This window comes from Sinohyriopsis cumingii, chromosome 16, assembly GCF_028554795.1.
Source record: "Sinohyriopsis cumingii isolate HCF-2022 chromosome 16, ASM2855479v2, whole genome shotgun sequence".
NCBI classification, from domain to species: Eukaryota; Metazoa; Mollusca; class Bivalvia; order Unionida; family Unionidae; genus Sinohyriopsis; species Sinohyriopsis cumingii.
Genome location: NC_142976.1, coordinates 42152786 through 42172151, shown reverse-complemented (window position 1 = coordinate 42172151; position 19366 = coordinate 42152786). Strand labels below are relative to the sequence as shown.

The window sequence follows — 19366 nt, the reverse complement described above, 5'->3', positions numbered from 1 at the left end:
ACTAATTTTAGTCTGACAAGTTGATTATTTCCTTACATCGTCCACGAAAGAAATACCTATACATTCTGATGAAATTAAATAATTTAGATAAAATATGTAGAACGTGACTCTCGAAAATATCAAATATTGTCATGTGAAACATGACAAAAGCAACACAGGTTATGGAACCAGTTACAATGCAGTGTAAGCAATTTCAAAATACCTAAGCTATTATGAGATTAGTTTTTAATTTTAAAGAAAATTGAAATTCCAAAATTTTGATCATTTCTCGCATAATATCAAAATGCAGAACCTAAATCATACGAATCGACTTTAAGACACCAAGTTTATGACATTCCTAGTTTCACTTAAAATTAACATATTACATTGCTATCAAAGGATATGAAACTGAGTTGACTGAAGTCATTTTCAGAAAAATGGAAAACAAACATCGTTATGCGATCTTGTACATTTATTTTCATTGTACATTGTGCTTCATGATTCAAAAACATGTTAATGCATAATCTAGTGTAAGCTCTAAATCCAGAGTTATGTTATAAAACTTAGCAACATTCTTCTTTTAATTTGCATACTTTATATCTATAATGTTTGTATAAATCCATGCTGTCCTATTTATACATGTATCTATCTTTTCTTTCGTTTACTAATTCTGTCCACTATACCTTGTGAAATGTTTCCATATATGATGACTGAAAGCTTGGGGTTTGTAGCAGACGATAGTCCAGCAAGAACTGACGGCCCAGTTTCACGGTCACTGAAAATGTATCATTTTCTCTGAACTGTTTAAACACAATATAAGCCAGGTACATATAATCAAGCGCGCAATTACCATGCAGAACAAAATATTATTCCCACTTGCATTAAATTAAATTAAGCCTCGGATACACAGCAATGAAAGAGCCCTTGTGCCATGGATCAAATGCGTAAGATTGTGTGTGTGTGTGTGTGTGTGTGTGTGTGTTATAGTGTGTGTGTGTGATATGAGTGACACATATTAGACCCATGCGAGAAAACGTTTTTTTTTTTAATAAATCAGTCTCAACTACACTACATGGCATTTAACGTCTGTAACACTTCTATCAGTATTGATAATGAAATGCAAGTTTGACTGATTGATATTTTCAGAAAATTATAGTATTCACCCAATCCTTTTTCTTTGTCAATTATACTTTTTGTGCTCAGTCTGATGAGTAAAAGTTTTCAAAATTAATTGTATTTGCGTGACATCATCCCTATCAATGATCCGCCATATTCTTTTCACTTACTCCACCCACCAACGTCCCAAGCTAAAACCTCAAATGAAAAACAAAATTCTCTCACATGGGTTGAATTTCGTCAGCAAGAGCAAAGCTTTGAAAGTTTTCAAGCACTAATTCTGCCCTCGAGATTTGGATTTCCAAATCTCTTAACAGTACAAAGGATGATTTTTATAACCGTCGTGAGTCACGCGGACATAAAAATAGAGAAACTTGCAAAACCATACAGAATATGTACTTCCTTAGATCAATATTTTCATGGGTTCTTAGGCTTTTTTATGAGTGAAATCTAGCATCCTCAAAGCAGTCCACTAACTTTTCTTTCTCTCTTTCCTTATTTTTTTTGTATGGATCTATCGATGCTTAAAAATGTACCTGGCAATGACGCCAACTTCTTCTCCCCTTCTTCGTTGATCTGCGTAGTGACGCTATCACAAATCTGAGGTGTAAAGCAAATCGTGAGAGAGTCTATTAATCAAGTACGCCTAGTAAAGAAAACATTTAAGATTTTGGGGTTATTTTTCCTTAAGCAAATCTTCATAGGATCTGATTTCGGATCTGCGGTTTGCTCTTGTCTTCATTTGAGATCAGTTATTTTGACAAGAGAACACAATTGTGAAGATAAATATAGACAATGAAGTCTTTAAATCTGTATCACATAGGTGTAAATAAATATAAATTCAAACACAAATTCATTCAAATCATATTTTTATCAATTATAGTTAAGATAGTTAATCGATGTTTTGTTCTTATATCTCATTTTCAACGGCAAAGAAAGTTTGCAAGGGATCCTCGTTTGCACAGAATAGTGTCAGTAAAACGTGATCCCAAAATGGTAAACACAAATGTCATTCTGGTGACCAAGACAACGTGGAAACCAAGATATCGTTAATAGCATATCACATTTTCTTGTAGACCAATAGTTATCACTAAATTAAAACGGAGCGAAATTTCTGTTGCAATGTTGACTTAATCATACAAATACCTAACGCGAACAAATTCGGAGCAAGTTCCTTGTTCCATATCCAATTCCTACTTGGGATGAATTGCTATTCCGTCAAATATTTATATTAAAAAAACAAAGAGACCATCTTTCACATGTAATACGCACGAATTTACGGATCGTACTTTCCTTAACGATAAAAAGAAATCAGTTCCAATAAGAATTAACTTTCCCTCGCATAAAGAGTTGACTTTCCCTAGCATAAAAATGTCAACGTTCCATTTCATTGCTTTTGATTGTTGTTGTTGTTGTTGTTGTTGTAGAGTTTAACGCTATTTTTCAGCACACGATAGGCTATACATGGCGGCCAGTATTAATGGTGGAGGAAGAACCCGGGAAAACCCCGGAAAGAACCACCGACCCACGAGAAGCTACTGGCAAGCTTTCTCACATACCCACATTAGCCGAATCTGAGACTCGAACCCACGCAGACAGAGGTGAGATGGCAGTGATCCGTAACGGAAAGCGCGTTAGACCACTCGGCCACTCAGGGCTTCCATTGCTTTTGAAGGGCATCGCCATTCCTCATTTACGAAACAAATGAGCCACAAAAATATGGAGATATAGTATATACATTTGGTCGCACACTGATATTAATTAATCTTTATGTCAGTAACCACAGGCTTTTGAAAACCATGGATAGTTCACATTGCTAGCACCATACAACGACGTCATAAAATATGTCACTGTGACATGACATGAAAGTCAAACAGTAAACTTGTTTCTTCTATACATTTATGAAACATGTTATAAACTGTTATAAGATTCTCGTTGCAAAGCAGTTCTATGGAAAAGACATTCGTCTCGTTTGACTAATTTCATATCTTGCCTCGATTCCGCTCAAATTCACAAAATTTCTCATCAAATTTCGACTTTTTCATTATCTAGTTCATGGTACTCCAGACAATATCATTATTCTGTCAACAGGAGAGAGGGAATATGATTGCAAACACGCGTTTAGATTGATAATCTAACACAAGGAAACATTTTCATTCTTGCAAATGAGTCGAGGAATGCCTCAAATGTGAAGAAATACCCACCCCCACAATTCACAGATAAGACACGACCCATTTAAAAAAAACCCCAAAGATTCAGTGAGTCCTTTAAGAAAATTAAAGATTGTTTTAATTATTGATACCTGCTGAAGAGAGACAAATACTTGTTTCCATCCAGGCAATAAAAAAGGCATAACAGTTTCATTTTGAAAAAGAACTTATGATATGTTTAGTGAACCTGGGGCCAGGTAAACGAAGATGAAAATTTCTATATTTATTACTTTGTTTTTAAGGGTCTTTTTGACAAGGTCCTCCAATTTTCCACTGAAGAGATTGTACAGCCAGGACCATCCTCCGTGAAAATTGATATTCACACTGGAAATCCCGCAACTGCAACCGCTCGCTGCAATTGTTGGTAGTCCATTTACGTCAACACCTGTAACATCGTCCTTGACATTTTACCTGGATACTTGACATGCTTATAACTTCATTAATCAAATAATAATAATAATAATAATAATAATAATAATAATAATAATAATGATCCAAAAGACTCCATGTTCAAGAATAATATGCCACTGAAATGGAATTATAAATCATCAAATAAGCCACTCTAAGTATCATGTTTGGGAAGCCAGGAGAACAAAAGATGTTTAGCTTCCTTACAGACCAGAAATTAACACAAATAGTGGACAATGAAAAGTACATACACCTAAGTATTCCTGGTCAGACTGCATGAAACAAGATGACACCAAGACCAACGTCAGACAAGAGTAAATTATAAATGTGAAAAATGCACTAGACTCAAAATTAAATGGAAATATCAACATATATCTGGGCAGTGGCCGTTATTTGGTTCAAAAAAGACACCAGCGATATGACAATATAAAGAGCTGGAAAGGCATGGATAGAAAAACTGGAAAGCTACCTTCCATCCATGGTATGCTGCATCAAAGAGCTGATGTAAACAGCGAGGAACCTCACCAAGAACATCGAGGGAAGAGACCTAATAAGCGTTGGACACTACACTGAGACAGATGAGACTTATCTGTGAAAACAACTTATGTGAACTAATGCATCCTTCCTAACCTTACTTCAAGAAGAGGGTTTTCTTAAATTAAAGTTAGTAAATAATGATTACCAGCACAGAAAGCATAATGAGAGAATATCAGAATGGATGGGAATATGGAATGTACGGACATTTTGTAAGTTAAACAGAGCAACAGGTCTGTGAGTTAATATTGAGATGGTTCAAAATGGGATAACTTAAGAAAGATGTGATGTGATTTGGATTTTTAACGTAGCTTTAACAATTTTTCAGTCATATCGCTACGATGTCTGCAATGTGGCAGTTTATAGTGATGTCTAGCACTGGGGCATCATGCCGCAGACATGTAGCATGATGTCCCACCCAGTCACATTATCCTGACACCGGGCCGACCAGTCCTAACACTAACCTCTTAATGCTGAGCGCCAAGCAAGGCAGCTGTTAGTACCGTTTTTGTAAGTCTTTGGTATGACTCGGCCGGGGATCGAACCCACGACCTCCCGCATCCAAGGCGGACGCTCTATCCACTAGGCCACCGGAGCGGTCACTTAAGAAAGAAGCAATAGAGTTGTTAATATTGTAGCAGGACCAAACACTTATAATCCATAAGGCAAAAGCAAGCGCATATCTTCAAGAGACATCCACCATTGTGAAGATAGTGCAGGAGCAGAGATGAGATAATCAACCACCCGACCAGTGTGTGCCGCAAGTTGGTATAGTGTAACCGCAAATAAATGGCACGTAAACTAACACTAGCCGTTCACAGACAGCAGTTTCAGAAATACGGGTCTGATTGCACCAGAGAGTGGTGCTAAAGAAGATAGAGAAAGTAAACGAGAACAGCAACAAAAGCAAGTCATCAGAAAAAAAACACTAAAGCCGGAGCTATTAATGAAAGCGGATCGCTTGAAAACATAAAATTGTACGGAATGTTCTTAATATCTGAGGACAGAAAAGTAGTCCATCATTTGCATATAGTCCATCCAAACAACCATCAAGAGGCTTCGACAAATAATAATAATGATAATAATAATAATAATAATAATAAGAAGAAGAAGAAGAAGAAGAAGAATATTCAAGTAACTGCCGCGCTGCATTTTATTTGGTTATTCCACCTATATGATGATCTGGTTCTAGTTTAAATAAATCTCGCTTTTTGTGCGCATGTAGTTTTATTCGCACTATTTCGCTTATTAATATATTTTGACAAAGGCTGAGAAAAACTCTTTAGTTTTAAAATTATACACAAAGGACTGGTTTTAATATTTTTTAAAGTAAATTCTGGAATTTAAGAAAATCCTTAAAATTTTCACATTAATCAAAACAATGCCATTTGGGGAAAAATTATGGGTATAATGACTATTCATTTCCATGATGCCTGTTTAATTTTCAGTATTAAAGAGAAGTAAGCGTTCCAAAAAGAAAGCAAAACCAAATCAGTTCAAGATGTTTTTGTCAGTCTTGCTGAAAACCTATATTTCAGACTAAGATGGAGATGCACTTTTTGTTTTGACATAGTTTACAACACAAGGAAGAGGGAAGATATATATTCATCAAGAATTCCAAAATTAGCTTGATTTTATGCAATTATTGTATTATTTATTAAGGCATTTAACCTTAGGTAGTTTCTATTAGCCAAGTCAAGGCTGCCATTTAAAATTTTAGTTTCGACTCCCCTGTCAAAAGGAAATTACCCTGTTTGCGAGTTTAAATATTTAGAAGCGTCAATTCTTCCTGGTGATATTGTGACTTTCTACCAGCAAACAGTACGCGAAAATGATATGATCTGTGCTTTTATTTGGCCAGCTCTTGCGGTTAAATTGCATTTCTTGAGAAAGTAGTTTAAATTTTAAAGGATAACATCTGATTACAGCGGCAAATAGAAGTTGATGAAACGTGGGCGAAATACCGTAGTGTACATGAATTTATATTGCAATTTGCATCGAAACACGTGCTTCTCTCAGTGTTCTCTGGCTTTCTTCACCTTCAAGTACACTGGGAACCTATAAAAGTTAAATCGAAGTGGTGTTAAGAACAGAGGCTGAAGCGAACAAATTATTTAGACAATGGCTCGCGTAACCGAACCGTGATGGTCTGCAAGAATTCCATACAACTCACTTTAATTTCTTTTTTATCTTGATTCATCAAAGCTGACAAACGGGGATATCTTTTCATGATTATTAATTCTACAATTTTAGATTTATAGCAATGAGGGTCGGACATGTCCTTGCACAATTCTGGTATTAGTAACTATTGCGTTAATAGCGTTTTAACACCTAGTGTCAATGAATCGCCTGAGTTTCAATTTCATGACTGTTGAGATTGTTTGCTAACACCATTTCGACTGTGGTTGTATCTAGGCTACCCAGAGTACTGAAAGCGATGCTTACGATTTCAAAGGTTTTTGAGGTTGCAGGCAAGAGAAGGTTTGTCACGCGACAGAGCTCTTTATTCGAACTATACAAAGTATTCGAGCGTTTGAAGTTCGAAATATCATATAAATGCTGCATATATCAATGTTTTATAAATTGTTAATTGGAAATATTGCCAACACTGGTCTTCCTTACAAATGACTTACCGAATATCATATTGATCGAAAAGTCCAGCCCAGAGACTGAAATATCAAAACTCCCACTTCCTCGAATTGATGGAATCCTGTAGATTTACAAACAAAATATTTAATGTAGAAGAGTAAGATCTCGATAATCTTTAGTCCGTCTTTATATGTATGTATGTATGTATGTATGTATGTATGTATGTATGTATGTATGTATGTATGTGTGAAGTGTCGAATTTTGAATTACAGAAAATTTTAAAGTTGAATGCATTGAGCAATTAAAGTTTTATCGCATTTAAGCCAGAAAGTCTTTGTGAAGGGTCACTTCGACCTTTCTTCATTCATCTCCCCATGTCAGTGTAAACTTCAAAGGAATAGAATTCCGACCCAGTGAAACTGACTGGGAAATCTTAACACGGTCCTTAGAAAGTAAACATTTGAGCTACCAACCCTAACCGCTTGGTAGGAACCTATGTCCACATATCATATTTTCAAAGGGAAATTGTCACGCACTGTCTAGATCTGATGAAAGGAATTATTTCTTTGGGAAAGATTAGGGACCACCGCCTACGATTGGGTTGAACAAATTAGGAGGTACACTTTAGAGCAATCTAACTTTAAAGTGACGACCCTAGTCGAAATTCTTTAGTCTGAAAATTTCATAGAAGAGGAAACTTAGTCGACTCCGGTGAAAGCGTAAAAGTGGTTATGATTTCCTCGTGAAACAAGGAAGGGACCAGGTGGTCGTCGTATAAAAAGAAAGGCATTTTAGTGCTAGGACGCACAAGTCCTGAAAGAAAAGAAAAAACAGCGACAAGGTACGCAGTTTTAGTTTCGCGTAATACTATATTATTTGATTGTTTGTTTTATGCAAATGTGTTTGCTATGACTAGGTTTCCATTGTATGTATCTTTTATTCAATTCATGGAAATGTGTTGATGCTAGAGTTGTTATACAATGTATTTTATTCAATTTCATGGAAAGTGTTGATGATAGAATTGTTATGCAATTTACTTTTTTAATTATACAGTTATTATTTCATTGGTAGAATTGATTCCATGCGATCCAAATGTTCATATGTGTAGGATTTTATATGGCTATATGAAATACCTTCATTTGTTGTTAGGATGATACAGATCATCGTGAGTTAACGATAATTACCTAATTATATCTGATTTTGTAATGCTTGGATAATCTTGTTGTTAAGGAATGCCATGAGTTACATTTCTTTTGAATTTCATATCATAGTAATCGAACATATAGTATCATATGTAAAATAATAAGGTAATATTTGGTAGACGTTCACGTGGTAATTTAATACCTGCCGCTGGAAAGCGAAGTCAATGTCCTACCGTACTAAGTCAGAATTTACGCATTTTGTGGATAGCAACATGCACTGAATAACATTACGTGAATGGTATGTATCTCTAAATAGTGGGTATACGGAATTATGGGGTATATTTGTCCTTCAAGAAACAGCTTTCTGAGAGGAAGACGAGACAGTCCGAAGACAGGAGTACGGGGAAAAGAAATAAATAAGGACGAGGTCAGAATAAAAGGGCCAGGAGGTCCATGAAGGGGCAGAACCAAAAGTATAGGAAAGACGAACTAGGAGACGTTGATATACGGTCAAAGTGAATGAAGATGATGCAATCGAACCTGGACATTGCGCTCTTTTCACCTCTCGTTATGATGATGTAATAAATCCAAATTGGACACACGAGTTAAATTCTACTTAGATAATCTAACTTGAAATGGAATTGCCGTTTTTAATTTAATCTGATTAAATTTGTTATTTTCTTGTCAAAAGGGGGCTCGTATTGTTTATTTCTTCCCAGTATTCTCGCTCAGTTCTCTGTTGAAATCCCATTCTTCTTTCACTCCCGCCGGGCTATAATATCGAGGAAAGTCATCCTCTGGATAACACCAGCCAAATCCAATTAACCACCCCCTCTTCCTAAAAGGGCGACGTTACAGCATGTATGTATGTATGTATGTATGTATGTGTGTGTGTGTGTGTGTGTCTGTCTGTCTGTCTGTCTGTATGTATGTATGTATGAGTGGGAGACACAGATATTATCTGAATACGAGATCGGCACATTAGTAAAATTTACACGTGTTTAAAAGCTACATTAGTTAATTGTCGTCATTTTACTTCTTTCTGCTCATCACCACTAGCATATTGTCGAAGTTATTTGTTTTATTCCTATTTCATTAAATAAAACCAAGCAATACCACTTCTATTTGCAACTCAATTTCAGGCGACGATAAATAAATCAATAAATAAATACTACATGTCAATACGATGCCGTCAGTACCGTTTGTATTAGCGAGCATAACAGAGACAGAGTAACAGGATCAGAATGCGATTGCGATTGGGAATAAATCACGCAATCATTCTAGTGTACATGAAAATTCTGAGCAAAATTTATTTAAAAAATAACCTTTCATGATTGTTCATGTAATCAAGAAGTACGTTTCTGTTTGTATCAAATTATTTCTTTCTTATTTTATCTATCACTCTGCATCTATCTCCCTCTGTCTGTGTGTATGTGATTGGATTTTAACGTAGCTTTAAGAATTTTTCATTCATATCACTGCGATGTCTACAGTGTGGCAATAGTGATATCTAGCAATGGGGCATCATGTCGCATATATGTATCATCATGACCCACCCAGTCACATTATCCTGACACCAGGCCGATCATTCCTAACAATAACGTCCTAATGCTGAGCGCCTAGCGAGACAGCTGTTAGTACCATTTATTTTTTTTTATACGGCTTTGGTATGACTCGGCCCGCGACCTCCCGCATCCTAGGGGGACGCTCTTACCACTAAGCCACCGGAGCGGTATGTATGTATGTATGGATGCATGCATGAGTGCGTGTGTGTGTAAAGTCCTCAAATTGTTTAGTTCTGTGACAAGAACAATAACTAACAGTAATAATTCGGATTTGGTATAGTAAAGTTACTCACCATTTCTTGTGAATTTTATAGTGAAAGTCCCCGTGCATGCTTACACCAGCTCCGTTGGCTGTCCACTTCAGACCCGCTCCCGGTAGAAACACTATACTACTCTGAGGTTCTGTGAATCCTGTCACCCGCAGGCTTTAACATTGAACAACAGAATATATATATATATATATATATATATATATATATATATATATATATATATATATATATATATATATATATATATATATATATATATATATATACTAGAATATGTCATGTTCCAGACAATCGTTTGTTTAAGATTAAATTACAAATTAATCTTTCTTTCATTGAATTTTAAATGGTTGTAGTATGTTCCTTCAAGAATATGCGTGGTTGCCATCTTTGAATTACTATATTATTATTATTATTATTGCAAATTTTTGAATCAGATATCCATCTAAGATTTCAAAGAGAAGATCCTTCGCCTAGTCTAAGGTCACAGAAAGATGCAAATAAACAAATGAAATATTATGACAGAATTATGACCGAAAAGGCTTTTCAACATACCAAAACTATACTAAGCTGTATACTACAAATTTCTGGAAAAAAAGTAACTGGAGTATTAAAAAAAAGGGTTAACTAAAAGCGCACAGTGGAGATCAATAGACGAATTGATCTATCTATCTATCTATCTATCTATCTAAAATCACTTTTTTGTACAAAAAAAATCAGATAGGTGCTAATCAAACTGAAGGACCTACTTGGTCAGGTCGTACTCAACGCCGCCGGAATCCCCGTGCTGATCAGGGACGCTGAACGTGCGGATCTTCGCCGCCAGCGCATCCATGGCGACTTTGTTTGCTAAAAAAACAAAATGTAATAATCGATATAGCAAGAAAAAAAAATTGATAAATGAAGTTCTGTGAATTATTGGTGATTTTGGGGATTATTTTTGTCATTGCCAAAGTCTTAATACCAAGACACACTTTTCCAAACAAAAGTCAGTGTTGAAAAATGGCATTAAACCTCACAAACCCCTCTCCTTCCTTCTCTCTCTCTCTCTCTCTCTCTCTCTCTCTCACACACACACACACACACACACACATACACACATACATACACACACACACACACACACACAAACACGGGGTCCCCGAGTGGCCGAGTGTTCTAAAGCGCTCGCCGTTACGGATCACTGCCATCTCACCTCTGTCTGCGTGGGTTCGAGTCTCAGATTCAGCCTATTGGGTATGTGAGAAAGCTTGCCATTGGCTTCTCGTGGGTCGGTGGTTCTTTCCGGGGGGTTTCCCGGGTTCTTCCTCCACCACTAATACTGGCCGCCATGTATAGTCTATCGTGTACTGAAAAATGGCGTTAAACCCTACAACAACAAAAACACACAAACACTTCGAATAAACTTATACATTTAAACGTACTGACTTTAAAGGCACCAAAAAGCAATATCAAATATTCAGTTTATTATTCCCGTTTAGCTTCATAAAGAAAGTTTGTGAGTAAAAGACAAGATTTAACACACCTTTAATAGTGATTAAAAATCAGCCAAGCGTGACAAACGTCTCAGTCATTATAGTCTTTTTGTGCAGAAAATATTCAGCTGAGCGTTAATTTACTTAGTCTAAATGAAATCGAGATCTCGAACACACTGAAGCGATAGTCAGTCATTGAATTTATTCAGACTACAAAGTACTTAGGCTTATCGTGGACTGAAGATACCCTTAATTATCTGTTGTTGCGATATGAACTAGTTAAAATTGTTCATTTTTGTCGATTTATTATGGGACGCATGAATGAAATTTGTGATAACTGAGAGTACTACTGCGTCTGGCAATTTGTAAGCGTCTTTATGTCTGCATCTATACCTCTCAATCAGTTTATCTAAAGCTACGGTAAGTGAGTATGTACATACTAAAATATTGGTATGGATCAATCAGGGAATAGCTGAATTCGTGTTTGAGTGTATACGTTTGCGAGTAGGTTGCTGTGAAAACGCGCGCGGGTGCGTGCGTGTGTGTGTGTGTGTGTGTGAAGAGAGAAGAGAGAGATTTACCGTAATTTAAGCCATTGCTGGTAATCCTGGCTTTGAAACCAGTACCCTTCCCATTAACTATGTCTACAAATCCAAAGAAGACAACTAGGCAAATTATTAGGTACTGTTGAAACATTTTTTATATCTCATCTGAGTATTTGTTAAAACTCGTACATTGGCCAAGTTAAAATGCGTGTTTCACACTACCCGCAGTCTATGTCCTGGTGAGCGTATCGCTTAGATTAATACTGAGTCACGTCTAAGTATGCGGCAAATGAACAATAAATAAGTCAGTATACACAATGGCCAATAAAACTTCCTCATGATGTAAGGTTACTATAAATAAAGTAGTAGTTTGAATATGGTAGATCCCCAGTGCGGTATACTGGGGTCACCCGCTGATTTTTTTTAAAAAACGTTTATTAAAAGCGTGCATATAGTAGTGTTTTATAGCACAACAACACAAACGTGGCTGTGTATTGCCAACAAAGGATTAAGTTCGAAAATACAGAAATGAAGTTGCACACAAAAAATAAGTTCGGTTTTGTAGGGTTTAATGCCATTTATCAGCACATGATATATTATACAACGCGGCCAGCATATTTGGTGGAGGAAGAACCCAGGAAGAACCACCAACCCAAGGAAAGCTACTGGCAAGCTTTCTCAAATACCCACGTTGGTCGAGCCTAGACTCGAACCCACGAGGACACTGGTGAAATGCAAGCGATATGTAAAGGCGAGTGCCTTAGAGTGCCTTAGTCCACTCAGCAGCCTGGAGCCCCCCACCCACCCCCATATTTTATAATAGAACGTCTTCCCTCAGAAGGTAAAATTACTACAAGAACATAGTATATTAAACGTTAGAATGTTAAAATACTGTAAAATGTATACAAAATAACAGATAACGGTAACAAAAGAACAATTTTTAAAACATGATTTTAATAGAAATATATCCCATTACTCTGTTGGAAGGAGGAAAAAATTAAGGTTTTTAGAATCTCCGCATTAATCACCCCAGTTTGTACAAGAGTATCTGGAGATATTATTCTGTAAAGAAAAAGTAAAGCTCTGTAAAATAAAATTAAAAAATTACGTCACCAAACATGTGATGAATACAAAGCTTGCAGAAATAACATTTATTTCAGTTGATCACTGGATCAAGACTGGATAAACTTAGCGTGAAAATATTTATCATAGACCTGAAACGAATCACTTCGCATTATTCTGATCCAAAAGGCTTTAATATTTAAACTGATATGCCCATTTTTTTTATAAGCGTTACTCATCGACTTATTCCTTAATTCAAGATTATTATTTTTTGTCGTACACGTGTTGGAAATACCACTTTCTTTATATGTATTAAGACCTCTGAATCACTGAAAGTTTCGATATACCTATACACGCCTTTTCCTGCGACCTTGTCCTACATTTCTTGGGGATGATCGCATTTGAGCGCTGATACATTGGAGATAAACATAGGGTGCCTTTACTCGCAAGGATATGCTCTTTCCTCTCTGTATCGATTTGAAATAAAATTATAATTTCTAACAAGAAATCAATTGAGACTTTACAGTAAGACGATTTCCGCTTCCCCCAAAGATTTGGTTCCCGTGCACATCGAGTCCTTAACTTCTGCCCCATTCTACAGAAACCTTAGAAAGTTAAAAACACGGCTGCTCGGATCATCCTTTACGTACTAAGAACTGAGCACACCTACCCCTAGGCCGATAAATCAGTCCCACACCTATCATAATGTTGACGTGCGGTTTAGGGGCTGATATCACTCATTCATTAACACCTGCAAAAATCTGCTGCCACTTTTACCTACACACATCAGTATACATTCTGTTCACTTATCGGTATTTCTCGCAGCTATTGAGCTACTGTTGTTTGAATGGGTCTTTTGGCGATATGTAAATAATATTTCTGGATCAAATCCTATTTTTTGCGACTTGTAATTCCACGTGGAATAGCACAACCATCTGTCTTGTGGCCATTTTGAATTTCCCATTAGATATGGCTGTTACCAAATACCAGTAAGTGTCTAAACTGTACACATGTGTGATCAGGAATGATTTGCATACAGCAAAATGGCTCCTTTTAATAAACAGGTGACATCAGACCCACAATATCGTCCATCAGTATCAACACAGATTTGGAGGGCTGATGTATCGGACTGACCTTCCGCCATCTCTGTAACCTTCACTAGCTGCCCGTTCGATCCAGAATGAAATATAAAATCTGTTCACGCTACATTTCGAATTCTTTAAATTAAGACGCAGAGTTTGTAAATATTGATCTGACATAAGTTACCTTAATTTTCCATCATCTGCAGCGTTTTGTAATGTTTTGTTCATTTCATAATCATTCAAAATTTTCACAAATCTTCTATGCAGTCTCTACTAAAGGATGCGATTTTCGTTTAAACAATATACAACACTGTACATTATAACTGATACAGTTTATTCTTTACCTCCAACAAGACTCCCTCCCCCGACAAAAAGAAAATGCATTTGTCTCAGTTGGCATCATAGGGGCTTCCAACAATATTGAAATTCAGGAGAATTGAATATTTGCGTCCGTGAAAAGGAAAAAGAAATGTAATACATTAAGAGAGCTCTATAAGACATTACATACTGTTCTTTTCTCGTAGGTCGGTGGTTCTTCCTGAGGTTTTCCCGGGTTCTTCCTCTGCCATTAATACTGGCAGCCATACATAGCCTATCGTGTGCTGAAAAATGGCTTTAAACCCCACAACAACAACAACATGTTGTTCCTATTACGAGTAAGGTTACATAAGCATACAGGCTTTCAAAAGTCAGGAGACTACGTGTATTTTATTTGAGGCATCCAGCAAAATCCATGCAAAGATAAACAGTCCTTTGCAAACTCTAACAAAGACAAACGCACTAGCAGTCTAAACAACTCGTCAAAAGAGAATTTACACATCAACCCTATTGCATGGCTTACTAACTTATGTTACATGGTGTACGATACTGTTAAAAAGGTGTCGAAAGATTCATTGTTAGTAACATTTCATATGACTAATTAGTCTCAGACAGATAAAATGCACTGAGGCATGTGATAGCTGCTGATGAGTTTATTGATTTTTGCTAACAGTCTGTAATATTCAGAGAGTCAACGACGTACAGTATTAGAAATTTCGGGATTTATTCACTCGATCTGCCGACAGAGAAGAGTAATGGGTGAATTCCATTTCAAACGATACCAACAAATTAGTCGATGCATTACCACTAATTATTTCATCTTAAAATGACTATAATGGACTTAAATACATAAAGTTAAATAGAGACAGTCACATATATAGACCACAAAAGCCACATAAATCTTGGTGCATCTTGTTTCTGTTTGTCTTTGAGTGTCTTGTTTATACAACAATAGCTTTGATTACTTCTCCTCTAACCTAGAAAGCTGTTTACAAGTCTGCATGTTTATATGTAGTGTGCGAATAGAAAGTTGTTTAAAGAGGTCTGAAGAGCAAATGTCGAACATGGTAATTCCAATTGTATCCTTCGACCACTCAAAAATAAAAAGTAATAGTTCGTGTTTTCAAAGCAATAAGCAGGTTAAAACTGCTTTAAATACGTTTTATGGGGCGTAAGAAGAATTCGTATGGTTCGCTTCCGTTTCCGAGCACATTGATCCACACCCGCACAGTAAGCATATCCGTTTTCGAAACAGATGGTGTGATTAGTAAACCTGATTAATATGCACCATATGAGAGACAAGAGAGTGAAATTGGAACAAGACAGAGTGAAATGGAAAACAAGGCAGAGTGAAATGGGAACGAGACAGGGTGAAACGGGAACAAGATAGAATGAAATGGAAACAATGCAGAATGAAATGGGAAAACAACAGGGTGAAATGGAAACAAGATAAGGAAATGGGAACAAATCAGAGTGAAGCGGAACAAGACAATAAAATGGGAACAATGTCCAATGAAACAGGAACAAGGCAGGGTGAAATGGGAACGAGACAGGGCGAAATTGGAACAAGGCAGTGTGAAATGAGCACAAGACAGAGTGAAATGTAAGCAAGACAGTGACATCAGAACAAAACAGAGAATGAGGAAGTACAAAAAGCATTTAAGTGATTATTGTACGGTTGCAATGTTTTGAAACAGAAGAGCGCGACCTATTTGCATTTATGAAGCGCGAGCTATTTATATTTCCACATTAGTTTGAATACTTAAAATGACTTAAAGCAAAAGAGGTAAACCGTATATTACTAATTTTCTTGTGCAAATTGTCTGCTTCAGTAATTAAGATATACATTGTAACATTTTATTACATTTCAGAAAATACATACTCTTATATAATTATCAAATGGAACAGAATGTTATGAAGCTGAAAGAGGTAAATGTTTAAAACCTCAAAATTAACCACCTGTCTTTCCATAACCATAGAAACCTTTACTGAGCGTGACTTCAAAAATTGTACAATTAATGGCATTAAAACTTCAGCAAACAAATTCTCTGAAAATACTCTTTACTGATCTTCTAAAAAGAAGATATAGCAATGATATATTTCCGTCTATCAATATAGAAACTTGTTGAAACAAAGAATTAAACTTGAATTATATCATGCCCAACATAATGCGCCGTTAGATCAGGGTCCATGTTGTCTGTTCTATCAATTAGTTCTTACAAACTTCACTGACCCAGATCTGCCCGCGCATTCCGCAACAGCAGATCTGGGTCTGTGAAGTTTGTAGTTGAACCAGACTTATAAGCAAGTACAGACGGTACTCCAACCACAAAGTATTTAAGAATGTTAAGATCAACAACGTATTTATCACGTGCATTTGACTTTTTCGAAGATCATGTGTCTGTAATTTAATACTGGCTACAACCTTTTTTAAATAAATATAAAGCTAAAAGAAGAGAAAGGCAAACCGTACCTCCAATAAAAATTTGCTGTCTGTTTCGAGGATATTACGCGCGAATTTCAATCGCGTTCAACGCATAGTCATTTGAGTGCAACATAGCATATTTCCCTGGTGATATAGAGCTTGGCGGAAGCTCAATTAATAGAGTATCGGACTCGTCACCTAGTGGTCGGGTGTTCGGCTGCACTCGTGTGACAATCGGAAATGCACTTGACTCCACATGATATACCCATTATACAATATGTTAAAAGTGGCTTTAAACCAGCAAAAATAACACATGCACACACACACAAACACAAAAAAGTCAACAAAAACAAAGCAAACAAACATACAAACAGACGTTTGAACTTTCATTTAAATAATTTTAGGGACATGTCCAGCCAGTATATAGGTATGGATGCGTGCATTATATGTTCATTATACAGGTATGCGAGATAATACTGCTTTAGTATACGCGCTTAATATCTCCCTTGCATTATATTTTTATCGTGTGGACGATGCCATTTGTCCCTTCGTCCAGACCAGGTAAAAAATGGCTGTGCCCACCCAGTAAAACATTCACACAATGTATAAACCGTTATAATCTTTTTATAAAGCAGATAATGTCGTGACAACAGCTAAATGGACAAAACCAAGATGTATTGATGACCTAGAAATGTTCCAAGTATTTTAGCCAATGAGCAATCTACCTTTTCTTATAGCGTTCGTGCGTATCTATCTAGATTAGAGTTTTGACAAAAAAGATCAATTAGTGCGAAAGTTGGTGGAAATTCTTACGTTTTTTTTTTTTTGTCAAAAGTAATTAAGTATTTATATAAACATCTGCTTGCCTCTTTACTTTGGGATGATAAAGCTGCCAGAGTGACCAGACGAAAATCATAAAATCTCGGCATTCTCCTTGTCTAGACTTCTCCCTTATCCAGCTCATAAAGATGCGTGATAGCTCGTGAAACAGGAAAATAATGACACCTAGACTGATGACGGGTTTAAGTGTAAACGCCAATACCGCTAACCAATCAAGGGCAATGTGTGCAACTACAATATCTCGAGTTACAGACATTGTTTCTTATTATCTGTTTATCTAAGAACCATGAAGTAGAACATAATCTTGTCATGATTTTGACCCATTCTAGCATTAAGCTTGCAACAGGTACATGTGGTTCTTTAGTAAAATCTCAACAGTATAGTTGAGAAATGTACTATGCTATGTACTTGCAACTCACTCGTCTCAGGGTTGTGCTTGAGAACTTTTTCATGACCCCTGTCCTTGGGAATACTCCACTGCAAGACTAAAACCGACAGGTTAATATTGGGCAGGTTTTGGCACCTTGCTAAAACATACGTTAAGGTGCTGTGGAGACCTGGATTCAACAACGTTTTAAAACTGAAAACATGTCTTATTACAATAAAAACAAATGTGACCAATACACCAGAGCAACAATTAAAGGATGAAAGGCATCGTTTTCTCTGCTTGCATATAAATCAAGGGAGCATGCAAATTGATGCTAAAATAAGGGGAGATGAATTAACGAATATACATATATCTTGATTTCTGTCTTAGGAATCCGGAATCACTGCATAATTAGACGAGAATTAAGTGCTAGGTCGACATGCGAGTGTGTCTGATACGCACGAGTGAATATGCCACGACTTTGTAGGATCATTTTTGTGATGTGTGCTTAATCCTGATGATATATGGAATGATGAGTGCAGACAAGACGATGGGTGTCGTTTACCCGCGGACTTGGGTTCGAATCTCCGTAGAATACGGATTAAAACTTCTATCACCTGTATGATAGTAGTATTTGTATTATTCTGCCAGGTATTATCAAACATTCTCCTGTCAGAATACAGGGCACTTTCTGTTCTGTTTGGCGTATATTTGTGACTCTCTCTCTCTCTCTCTCTCTCTCTCTCTCTCTCATACAAAGATTTTAAAAGATTTCTAAATGGGCAGTGCAAGCTGACTGAAAAATTCAACTTGCTCTTGCGAAAATTGAGCTTGCCCCTAAAATAGATAGAAAATGGTTTCGATATAGCCTACTTTTTGAGAGAGAGAGGGTGGGGTTAAAACAACCAATAACAGCTGCATTAAATAAATTTTAATCATGTTTTCTTATATAACATTATTCTGTATCTTTCCAGTTAAAGTTAAAATGATGATGCAGATTTAATTATGCATCCAGTAGGAACAAGAAGGTAAAAATAAGTCCGTCACTGAAATAATCACAAAAGTGTCAATGATTTCATTATATCATCTTCTTCTTGGGTATATTATGTCCAATCATACTGGACAAGTCGACGTTTGAGATTGAGAACACCTATTTTTAAAAATCCATTGTAATGTTGCTTAATATTAACTACATTTAACTTTTTTCACTAACCTGCAAATATTCAGGAAAAATTATGTATTTTGTCCAAAGGACTACGGTAGGATGCAAAGACAACTACTTGGCTCATTTAGTGTATTGATACCTTGAGGAGACGGCAAACGTTGCCACTGTTTAATGAATTTGCTTTTTCTACACCTGTAGCAGCCTAGAGGTATAATTAAGAAGTTTCGTTGCATTGGGTCTAGAGTTGTTTGCTCCATGGGACAATTTACAAGACA

At 36.4% G+C, this 19366-nt stretch overlaps 1 protein-coding gene across 2 annotated transcripts in view; it reads right to left on the bottom strand.

Moving 5' to 3' along the window:
* LOC149780301 (bactericidal permeability-increasing protein-like) overlaps nt 1–19366 on the bottom strand; it is a 31422-nt gene that overhangs the window by 10278 nt on the left and 1778 nt on the right. Inside the window, exons 1-7 of one of the 2 annotated variants that reach the window (XM_089937133.1) lie at nt 11869–12110; nt 10562–10661; nt 9837–9968; nt 6881–6957; nt 3536–3690; nt 1632–1695; nt 663–754 (exon numbers count right to left, since the gene is read on the bottom strand). In XM_089937133.1, the coding sequence (XP_089793259.1) occupies nt 663–754; nt 1632–1695; nt 3536–3690; nt 6881–6957; nt 9837–9968; nt 10562–10661; nt 11869–11983 (735 nt within the window). In that variant the 5' untranslated portion in view covers nt 11984–12110. Of the gene's footprint in view, nt 1–662; nt 755–1631; nt 1696–3535; nt 3691–6880; nt 6958–9836; nt 9969–10561; nt 10662–11868; nt 12111–19366 lie in introns of those variants that run through there. The other variant, XM_089937132.1, reaches the window with a different exon arrangement.